At 32.6% G+C, this 11,919-nt stretch overlaps 1 protein-coding gene across 1 annotated transcript; it reads right to left on the bottom strand.

The window, feature by feature from the left end:
- Positions 1-2,992: 2,992 nt before the first annotated feature.
- Positions 2,993-11,570, bottom strand: LOC123302132 (sorting nexin-17). Its single transcript, XM_044884935.1, has 6 exons — positions 11,435-11,570; positions 10,861-11,053; positions 8,834-9,200; positions 7,353-7,728; positions 6,028-6,339; positions 2,993-5,122 (listed from the first exon to the last, which is right to left on the bottom strand). Exons 1-6 carry the CDS (start codon positions 11,489-11,491, stop codon positions 4,964-4,966), a joined length of 1,464 nt encoding a protein of 487 aa, XP_044740870.1. The 5' UTR covers positions 11,492-11,570; the 3' UTR covers positions 2,993-4,963.
- Between the last annotated feature and the right edge of the window lie 349 nt (positions 11,571-11,919).

The raw sequence follows: 11,919 nt of genomic DNA, 5'->3' as shown, positions 1-11,919 counted from the left end.
TAAGGAAAACTTGCTGTTTTTCTTGATAAATTATGGATGTTTTATAAAATTATTTTCGGGAGAGAATGGGCGAAAATTACTAAGTTAAAATTTATTTTAGGTTATATAGTTTCTGCCTGGATTCGTTCTACTCACAGTATGTATATGTTCCAAGGTGCCTAAAGGAGCCTTAACTTACTTTTGGATGCAATTTTGGGAATCAATAATCAAATTCATTGGGTTTTAATATTATGTATATAAAATAATTTACCGAAATTAATATAAATTGGTATCGATTATAACGATTTTCTTTTATTTTTGGAAAATACATATAAATTTATATTTTTAACTATTTTCTTTAATAAAATTTTCATGTACACTCGCATATAATCAAAATGAACCAATCGAATCATAATCTAAAGACAAATTTATTTCTTGTGTGTTCAATTTTATCCTTGAAATTTCCGCAAAGGAATTTTTAAAATCGTTGTTCTCCGACAAGTTTCCAACATTTTCTGGCTTATTAAAGTGGTTTGGCTGTTTGAGCAAGTACGGTGAAGTACGTGCAAGTACGGGCCTCTTGCGGGGCAATTTTGAATTATTTCATTTTAAAATTGTGATTCGGTGAATGAGCTTCAAAAAAGTTTTCATCATGAAGAAAATTTATCACAGATTTTCTTTATGCAGAAAAACATTACCTTACGGCGCTTTCCAAAAATAAAACATGAAAAAACTTTGGTTTTTAACGCTTTTTCGATATTTTTAGAACATTTTTTTACATTTACGTCATAAAAATTTCCTAGTTGACTAGTCACGAGACAGCTGAACCACCTTAATTCGACTATAATATAGACGATCCTAATATCGGATACAAGATCTCTACGGATTGGGTCACGTTCAATTGGTTCAAATTTGATTACGTTTTGAGTGTATCATTTACACCAAATCTAAATACTTTCTGCTTGGACAAAATATTTAGATTTTCCCCAAACAACATTCAATCTATAAATTGTACGTAACTTTCATCAAACACATGTATACAAACAAAAGTAAAAAATTTTCTCGATCATTTTAGGCTATAAAAAATTTAGAAAGGGAGGGAGGGGGGCAACAAATTGAAAATTTAAGTGTTAAAACGTTTTAAGTCTAATAAAATTAAATAGAATATCATGATAATATAGAAATAATTAATGCATCTTTAAAATTTTCATAAATAAATTTTTAAACCTAGGAATACCCTACAGCCAAAGTTTTTATTGATTTTCATCGCATCAATACCACTCTCAAGATCAACCTATAGGGTTAATTTAAAAAAAAAAAATTGAAATATAATTTAAAGCCTAAAATGATCAAAAAAAGGAGCCATAGGGTCCCATTTTTCACACACAATCATTTTATTTACACAATTCACACATTCCCAAAATAAAAAATATTAATAGAAGATTGGTCGAGAAAACTTTAGTGGAAATATTATGCGTCCCAATTATTACTAAAACTATTCTAGTTTTACTCGAAACACAAATGAGAAAGTTTCTGATTTGCTTTTTCAGTTTGACAAAAAGTATTATTATGGCAAGTTTATATTAAATGCATATTAGGTCTAGGGTCACATGTAGTATTTGACAGTCAATTCAGAATGACTGGAAATTTGAGAGACTTTCGTCAAAATCGTTTCTTATCACTTTTTTAGAATACACAAACTTTCATGGCCAAAGTCTTTTCTTACGTTTTTCTAAACAAACTAAATTCCAATCCACCGAGTGGATTAGGGATCGCTATCCACCGTAAAAGTATGTAACTTTGGCGGAGCATAGCGAGCCGTGATATTACTTGCGGATTTTTTGAAAAATGTGGTTCTGGGCTAATCTACAAAGCTTAAAAGGTCTCAGGTTTGTGGCAGCTCGTTTAAGTTTTGCATACTTTCCTACAACTATGAAGGGAGGGGTGACTAGAGACTCTCAGTAGCACTCGGGCCTAAGCATTAATCCAGCCAAGATCTAGGCTGGATTAATGCTTAGGCCCGTAATGTCTGGGTCTAAGCGATTAAGAAAAATCCCCTGGAGCCATTTCCAGCAAACATTCATTTTATAAAGTGTCATCAGCGATCAAAAAAATCATCTGAGTGGCTAGAGGTTCTTAGTACCATTCGGGGGAATTGAAAATGGAAAAGTTTGGTTTTGATCTGACCTACATTTGTCAATGTACTGTTTTTGGCAGCGAACAACATTCAGAGGTGCTTGCCGAGTAATTTAACATTTTCCAGACATTCCCTAAAATAAAAGTCCCCCAGTTCTGAAATGACTGTCAAATACTACGTTTGACTCTAGTATCTTTAAGTGTTTATGGAAAAATTGAAAAAGAAAATCCCCTAAAATCGATTTTTGATGACATGTCTCGAGTAACTTGTAAACATTTTTATTATGACCGTTGTAAAAATACTTAGAAAACTAAAACTCCCTGTAAACAAAAAATTGATAAAAAAAACTATGGAAAAAAGTTGGCACTTTTGAATTTTTCCCTAAAATCATTTGTCAATTGTTTCAGTCGATTTTAAAACAAAAACAAAAGCCATCTTTGTCATGTGAAAGTGGGCAAAAAGTTTGACGTAGTAATTTTTCGTTTCGCCAAAAAAAATAAAATATAAAAAACTTAACTAATTGAGTAATGGAACATTAATTTGTACCACAAGTCTACTTTACATACATATAGGGTCAAGGTTTTAAAACCAAAAAAAAAAAAGAATCCCTGTTTCCATTTTCATTCGAGGACATTGTTTCCTCATAAATGTGTTCCTAAAAAATTGATTTTTCTTTGGTTTAGAAATATCAAATTAGCATTAATGCCAATTAACAAAGTGATTCAGTAAAGGACTAATTACAAATTTTCCATTTTTTCTCTAAACTAATTTTTTAACAACTTCACTGGAACACCTTGTATTTTTTTACAACAATTTTTTGGTAAAATCGTTAAATTAAATTATAAACATTCTAAAAATTTAAAATTATAGCCAGTAAATTAAAAAAAATAATCTCTTTTGTTTTAAAAATTTGGAAAATATCCAAAGGACACTAGAATCCACTATATTTTTATTCGTCGTATGAAATTTTTGACGATATCTCAGAAACTACGCAATCAATCATTAAATGAACCAAATTTTGCCCTCGAAGTTGTAATAAAATATGCAAGACGACCAAAACGAGCTGCCAAAAACCTGGGGCCATAATGGTTTTGTAGATTTGTCCAAAACCATAATATTCCACATAATTTCAAATTCTCCCAATGGTACTGGAGGTCGTTATCCCCTTAAAAATCTTTGGTGGGGGAGATAGCGCACCCATTTCCACTTTGTGGAAAAGTGTGATTCTGGCCTAACGTATAAAATCACCCAGGTTCCAAGGTTTTGGCAGCTCGTTTAGGTCATTCATATTTTCCTACAATTTTTGGGGACAAAATTATCTTTTGTACTGCGTTTTATCGAAATTGGATATCCCTTTTCGTCGAAATTTGCTAAAACTCGGTAAAATTTGCTGATATAATACAAAAATCACGTTCATTTGAGAATTCATCGAATATTTTCTGTGGTAGCGCCCAAAACCCTGTATAAAATCAGACTATACCTTCGTAATAGGGTTCCGTTGGTCACCTTTTGGGTACGAAACTCAAAAAATGCGATGTTTTGGTATAAGTTTCTAATCTTTTGATTGCAGTTTTTTTTTTGGGCGAACAGTTTATAATTTAGTTTAACGATTTTCATCTAATAATTTAGAAAGTGTTAAAAACAAATGTTCGTACAAATATCACGTTGAACGTTCATTTTGCTCTGAAATAAAAGCATGTAAAAAAGTCGTTAATCATAGACTTTTTTTCAAAAATTCTCTGCAAGTTTTTCAATTTCGCCAATTGTAGGTCTGTGGCCAGGTATATTATTTGAAAGTCACTTTAGAATGGCTGAAAATTCGATAGAAATTTATCAAGGTTCTGTCTTAATACTTTTAGTCGGATATTACACTTTCTAATGACCCTAGAAAAGTGAGAAGCGGATCCCCATCACTAAAATCATATTTCCCCCTCTCTGTTAGATGTCAAATATTTTGGGGTAAAAAAAGGGAGGGTTGGGAAGTTGTCACCCTCAAAAAGCACATCCTTGACATTAACTCAACTTATATAAGTTTCAACACTGTAGCGGAGCTTTGAGGGTGTGAAAAGCCTTAAAAATCGCGAAAAAAAAGATTTTGTGGTATAGAAAAGGAGGTAGAAGTGCTGTGGAGTTAAAAATTCTAAAAGGTACATCCTCAACATACGTACCAATTTTCAACACTGTAGTTCAATTTGGAAGAGCTATAGTAGTTTGGAAAGCCTTAAAAACCGCTAAAAAAATATGATTTTGTGATATAGAAAAAGAGGTGGAAGAAGAAAAATTAACACTTTCAAAAAACACATCCTTGATACTAACCTCAACATACGTATCGATTTTCAACCTAAGGGCTCAATTTGGAGAGGTTGTACGGAAGTTCAAAGCAGTAAAACAGTTTTTCCTCTAAGAATCCCCTCCTAATTGCTAAAAACCCCGTTTTTATAACATCAAAAATACAAAATTAATTTTATTCGATATTCAGCAAGGCAGAATGCCCATCGGTCGACGCCTGAAATTTTTCACTTTTTAAGGTGTAGAGCAACAGAAGTCTCAAGAGAGTTGCAACAGAAAAGTTCTTGGCTATGAAAATTATCGTATTTTAAAAAATTACTAAGCACGACAATGACAACAATCCCCAAAATTTACAGCCATTCTAAAATGACGTTTCAAATATTACACTTGCTCCTAGATTAGTTAGTCTATGATTTTTATCGACCTATAAAATTCAGTCAAAGAATTTAAAAACAAAATTATTGCACAAAGTTAATAAAAAAAAAAACAAAATTTCTAAAAGCGATTTAGAAGCGATTCATTTCAGTCTAGATCATCCCTTCTTTGTAAAATAAAAATTTACAAATCTTCATCACCGATATCTTCAAAGGCATCGTTCTCAATAAATTGATTGTTTCCGCTCATAAAACGACTTAGAGCGCTGTTGCTGAATTTCTCTTGTAATTTTTTTATTGAAAATGGTTCACTCCATTGTTGTGATGATCGTGGTGTATTTTCCTGAAACACATATTACATATTTGCAGTCAAAACTGGTAGTTTACGATGAAAATTTAAAATTTTTTTATTTTTACCATAAGTCTCATGGAATTTTAGCTCGAAAGTAAAAAACCGCATCTTTCTAACATATATAAGAGAAAAGAGGTAGTTTTGGGGGTGTTTTTACCATTTTCGACGGGTTAATTCGTCTTTATTACGTGCCGAATAGAAAAAAAATTTGAATAAAAGTGAAAAGAGTAGTTTTAGAGCTGTTTTTCCTATTTCACCCTCTTTAAGAGTTTTATTTTCGCGACAAAAAGTATCCTATGTCCTTTCCCATAGTTCCGTTTATCTCTAATCCGAAAATCTTAGGAGAGTTTGGAAGTTTAGGCGTAAAACGTGGTTCGTAAGTTTAGGTGTAAAAAGTTTTCCAGAAAAGTTTCAAAATTGCTTGTAAATAAAAGAGGGGTACCGCAAGTGCGCCCCTAGCGCCTAGACCAAGAGTCCTCTGTGCCCTCCGTGAGAACGGCCTGTAATCCGAAAACGAAAAGTCTTCGGATAGGAGGCGCTTTTAAAATCGGACGAAGCTAAAGGATTTTGTCGAGGCCAGACACCACGCAGAAAGCCCACAGCTTCTGCGTCGGGATCTCTCCCAGGATTGATGGATCTTAGGTTTTGGACCCGAACATTCTAAGCCAGGACCGCTAGCTAGACGCCCTGTACCATTATAGCGACTAGACACTATTTTTTAGTCATGACACTAATCAGGGGACTCTTCTTGTTGGGGCGTCCAAAGGACCCGGACTTCATTTGTAATTGCTCCTAGTAATATTTCACTCAAGAAGATAATTATTTCAAAGAGATAAAACGTACATATTGCTTATAATGACTATCAGATATAATGACAATTATTTTACTCTACTTACCACATTTTCTGGCGCATCAACAGATGAATTTAGATCAATTAAAGAGATAGATCCGTCACGTTTCATATAGGTCCATGAATGATTCTTGGCATCAATATTATTAAATTGTTTAGTGGCTCCACTGCTGTCTCCTACCCCACCACTAAGACCATTCTTCTTCAATAAGAGTTCGTCGACCACCGATTGTAAACATGTTGACATAAATATGGCATGTGGACTTGATATATTGATCCAACGCAGCTTATCCTTCGATAATAAATACTCAAACGATAATTCCAGTTGTGGTTCTGGGTCACAATCGTTTGTGTCATTCTGTTTTAAACAAAAAACAAATAAATAAATAAAGTCAGTCATGGGGACTGTTGACGGGAATGAAAACTTAAAACTTTGAAATAACTGTTTTTGAATTTTTTAATTAATTATATAACACAGTAAATAAGCGGGAAAATACCATCAAATGTGGAAAAATGGAAGAACAGCTCCGATTTCAATAAAAATTTTAACCTAACCTCGCCAGTACTTTGAAAACTAAGAAAATTGCGGTAGTTTTCCCATCCCCGAAGCACTTCAAATGGTAACAGTGAAATAAATTTTAAACAATTAAAATTTCATCTAGGAAATTGCCCCCCGAGAGTTTTCGAAGTCGCTGATCATAAATTCAAGGATAAAAAGCAACTGAATACGACAACAACTTTTTAACCTTGAATTCATGATCAGCGACCTTGATTTAAAAAAATTTTTTTATCACTATGTAACTATTTGGAGTGCTTTGGGGATTGGAAACCTACACTAAATTTCTCAGTTTTCAAAGTAATGTCGAGTAATGCCGATCAGCGACCAACAACAAACCTCTGGTAGAATTTTTCGCAGCAAAATGTTTATATTTCAATTTTCGCCCAAAAAAAATGAGTTTTTTTTCACCAAAAATGGCACGAATCTCATACTGGAATATGGTGTTGTTGGAGCATACTGTGTATGCCACTGGAGTGTGGTATTGATGAATTCAAACCCCGTATTCGTAGTCAGAAAACAAAAACCCCCTAGAGCCAAGAGGCAAAATAATCATTTTATAGACCGTTTCTTGTTGGGGGGGGGGGGGTGATTGAAACTTCCCCAATTTTCAAATTAAGGCATAGGTTATTGTTGATGAATGTTCCTAAAAGTCTAAAGAACACTTAGAAAAACCAATTTTTTGAAATACGACAGGTTTTCAACATTTAAAGCATTTTCTGACTCCATATATTAGAGTCTATAATACTAACTTGACTGTTTGAGGTTAATCTTAGATTAACCATAATAATTTCCGGTCAATCATATTCGCTTACCTTGCGAACAGTTGTAATACGCCAACATCGCATACGTGTAACTTTAAAACAACCTTCGCGTGTGTTACATTCTGTCGCACTCGGTAATCGCATACTCAACTCTCGTTTTCCAATCGCAATAATGACACGTGTATCCGGTTGCGGATAATCACTAATTGCATAACCAAATTGCATATATCCATAATATTTAAGTGTTCGTGCTAATTCCAAGTATTGCTTTTTAGCACCACGCGATTGTAAATCGGCTAATTGTGCTAACACACTTTTCGTACATATGATCCAGCCACGTTCTACATCGCTCACAGTTTGCACATACAGTAGATTTAACGATACCGGATGACACATCAGTTCCAAATCGTATTCGGGATCCCAACACCTTTAAATAAAAGAGACTGTCAAAAAACTGAAAATGCTGGCTGTTTTTAAAGTATCTTAATTTGAAATTTGATTCGAAAATTCAAATTCAAATCTTCATTAGGGTCACATTTACTTTAGTCGATAGCAGGGATTCCATGGACACAAAGGGTTTTTTACCCGAGTGAGCAACGCAAAGGAGTGGTAATGTGTTTATCAGTCTATGTCTATTCCTATGTGGCACACCAGAGGCCAAACGCGTCGGTCGATTTTGATTATTCTTGATTCTTTTAACCTTGCGAGTGCTACTAAAGATATAGCAGTAATGAAAATTCAATATAGCGACCACCAGACGCCATATTAATTAGTAAAAATTTAGTATCATAATAAAACAAGTGGACTTCCGGCCGCTATTTATTTGGTTTTCGAAAATTTCGAAAATAATTTTCTGTAATTTTGTTTCGTTTTTCGAGAATGTTTCAAAAAACCACTAGTTGAAGCTATCTGTAAATTTTTAACTCTCTATCTTTTATAGTTTTAACTCTCTATCTGGAGAAAAAGACACCAAAATGTTGTCCTAACTTGCGCCCGGGTAAGCAGTGACGTTTACAAAAAAATGTTTCAAAGAAAAATTGTTTATTATTATGTAAAGAAATATTCTTTACATTTAAACTTTTGTTCTTTCTCTAACGATTTACAAGATGGGTCTAAGACCTTGACCTATGTTGCTCATTTACGAACTCAACTTCACTTTTTACATCCTGAGCACGCTATAAAATTTTCAGCTTGATATCTTTTTTCGTTTTTGAGTTATCGTGTTGTCAGGGAGACGGGCTGGCAGACAGACAACCGTAAATGGACTAATTAGATGATTTTATGAACAATTATACCAAAATTTTGTTCCTAGTATCCATATTTTTAAGCGTTACAAACTTGGAACTAAATTTAGTAAACAAGGTATAAATAAGTGTTCTAGGTGTCATAAAACGGAATTATATCCACCACTCACGTTGACCTTTGATACATCTTTCGGGGAAAATTAGACTAATCAAGTAAAATGCTTTTCCCTCAGTGAAATCGTGCAGAGAACTGCGTTTCCAGAATATAAAGATGGAAGTATAACTTACATTTTTCGTAAATATATCCGTTGTACATCGCTGTGTTTAGAATTTTCGTATAACTTTTGAGAAATATACGGTGATTCAAAATCTTCTAATTTTCGTACAATTGTAATATCACCATTTTCGTTACGACGTATACAAAACAGCGCAAAATAATCGATATACTCTGGTGGTAAATTGATTTGCTCGCATACTTTTTTTAAAACTGTATTCGTTTGATCCGTTGTTAATAAATGTATCTGTATTTGATAACCGTTCATTAAATATATATCCATTGTTGTCTGTTCGGTGACGGAACCTTCGCTCTCCTGTTGTGCATTTCGTAAGAAACTGTTCAGAATGTTCGATGTTATTATCCGTGATTCTTGTCCAACTATAAATTTAAAAAAAATCGCAAATCAATATTGAATAAAATAAAAAAAATCGTGAGCAGCTCCATCACTAAAGTCTCATATTTCCCCCTCACTATTCAGAAAAATTAAGAATAAACTGCTTGATTTTAAGAAAATTTTATGAAAATGAAAACGTAATCAGTTAGCTATAGGAAAGTTGATAGTTTTTGGCAAATAACTACATTTTACATGTATTGTTGACATAAAATACAGAGCGTCTATTTAATTTGAACAAATTACTATCGTTTAAAACTTGTTTTAGTCATAATTTTGGGACAACCTGGGCAATACGTAATTCAATTATTCACAATTGCACCAAAAAACTGAATACATTAGTAGACTCCAAGTTAAATCGAATTTGGTTTGAAAAACGGATATAAGCTTTGAGAATTTATAGGTTAAAATTTTCACTACATTTTCAAAAAATACATAACATTTCGAAAAACGTGAATTTTAAGTGAGGTAATCTTTAATGACATTCAATTTTATTTTGATCGTAGAACCTGAATATAAAATAATATACAGGGAGTTCCATTTAAATAACGTTTCCCGGACATCCAGTGCAGCCATTATACCTCTATCGGTCCCAAAACCAAAATTTGCTTAAAATCAAGCAGAAGATGCTTTTTTATTGAAATGGAATTTATCTATATTTTGCAATTTATGAAAATATGCGATATCTACATAAAAGAGCGGAAACGAGGGAGGTGGGCTAAAATGCTGACAACTCTGAAAGACACATCCATGACCCTAATCCAATTTACATATCGACTTTCAAGCCTCTAGCTTAATTCTGAGGGATGTACAAATATTCAAAGCCATAAAAACTGCGAAGTAAGATTAGCATGATTTGGAGAGGCTATGAAAGAACGCAAAGCATTAAAAACTGCGAAAAAATGATATTTCGACATAAAAAAAAAAAAAAAACGGTAAGGTTATCCGGACACACTCGTGTGTCAAATGGCTATCTTTAGCGACTTTTCAAATTAAAGTACTTTTTACGTAGATTACAAATCCGTTGTTGTAGCTGATGAAAAATTAATAGGTTTTCTCTATGGTATTGCGTTCATTTTATGATTCACGGATTGGCTATGCCTTTAATGGGGTCGAGGTAGCACGAGGCTGCGAGTTTTATGGCTTTTTGGATAACCTTCTGATTGCGTTCATTAACTTATCTTCATAAAATCCGAGAAAAGCTCGAAAAACTAAGATAATATTCGGTTAAAGCTGATCATCTACTCCAAATTATCTTTAAAAGAAAGGGAGAAGTGAGCCTGGGAGTTGACTCAGCCAAAATACTTTTCCTTGACACTAACCTAACCTGTAAACAAATTTTCAGTTCTTTGTTTTTAACTTTTCTTTCATCTCTTATTTGAGACGTTCACAAAATTATAATCACCTTTTAGGGAAAGAACACGCTTTTAAAATATCAGGATGATATTTCTTTACGTTTTTGATTGAATAACAGACGAATTTGTGGGAAACAGTTTTACTTCAGATCCCAATATTTCTTAGTTTTAGAACTTGAGATAAAAATACTTTGCACCACTAATCTCAATCGAAAATGACTAAATTTATAATTTATTGTAAAGGAATATTTTTTTAGGATTCAACTAATTTATTTATGATAAAAATACTCACTTGCTTGAACATATTTTTCTAATTGAGCACGACGGTCATATAGTTGTGACGTAGTTAAGGGTAAGAATTTCTTTGGTGGAAATTGTGGTAAATTTGATGATCCACATTTTCGTTTTAACTGTTCGTGTAAATTGTGTAATTGCTTATATCGGACCGTACAATGGTACACACCATTTATATGTATATTATACCCCTGGAAAATTATAGGAAATTTTAGAAAATATACCACCAAATGTTTTCATATACTTCGTTGAGAAAATACACCATAAATTTTATTATAGTTTCTTTGAAATAGATTAACAATGTTAAAATGGTTTTAACTTTTATTGGAGTTAATTCATTTTGGGCTACGGAAAATTTAGTAAATTGTGAAAGTTGATTTTTAAGATGAATGGATTTTGATTTGTGGTAAAACTTCCAATGTCTCTAAGATTGTAATTTTGTAATATAATTTTCCTCATCATTAATTTCTTCTACCAAATTTTCCCAAAGAGGGAATGTTTACATACAAAAAAAATATGGAAAGCTTTTGTGTTATTTATTTTGGGAAATATGGTAATATTAAGTTACTTACGATATAAGAACTACCATTTTCCGTGTACTCCTTCGTATCAGGTATTGAAAAATGCATTTTTCTAAATTAAAAACTACATAAATGAAAATTAACTTGAAAAATTAGAAATTTTTTAATAAAAACAAAAAAAAATTAAATTGACAGATATACTTCCTAAACATACTTCTATAAAAAATTACTTGACAATTATACAAACCATTCTAATGAAAATATCTACATTACCGACATCTAGTTTATAAACCCCTCTTTCTTCTCGGTATAGTGTCAATTACATACAAACCATTCTGTCAAACACAGTCAAAATCGGTTATAGCGATATTGAAAGGATCGTACAATATGATCGTTATATGCGATGGTACATTTATATTACGATAAGTTCAGTAGTACAGTTTATCTATCAAGGATAGTTAGCATACAGAGAAGGGGGAGGGATGGGGAGTCCAATACGGCTTTTTAATGATTCTGATTTTGACAAACTTTTATTT

This window comes from Chrysoperla carnea, chromosome X, assembly GCF_905475395.1.
Source record: "Chrysoperla carnea chromosome X, inChrCarn1.1, whole genome shotgun sequence".
NCBI classification, from domain to species: Eukaryota; Metazoa; Arthropoda; class Insecta; order Neuroptera; family Chrysopidae; genus Chrysoperla; species Chrysoperla carnea.
Note: the sequence above shows the minus strand (reverse complement) of the source record. Positions and strands in the feature narration are given on the sequence as shown.

Excerpts from the sequence above, each read along its gene's own strand:
- LOC123302132 (XM_044884935.1), bottom strand. The coding sequence starts at position 11,491 with ATGCATTTTTCAATACCTGATACGAAGGAGTACACGGAAAATGGTAGT. Across the intron at positions 11,054-11,434 it reads AAAATGGTAGTTCTTATATC|GGGTATAATATACATATAAA; the intron begins GTAAGTAACTTA and ends ATAATTTTCCAG. Across the intron at positions 6,340-7,352 it reads GTATTACAACTGTTCGCAAG|AATGACACAAACGATTGTGA; the intron begins GTAAGCGAATAT and ends TGTTTAAAACAG.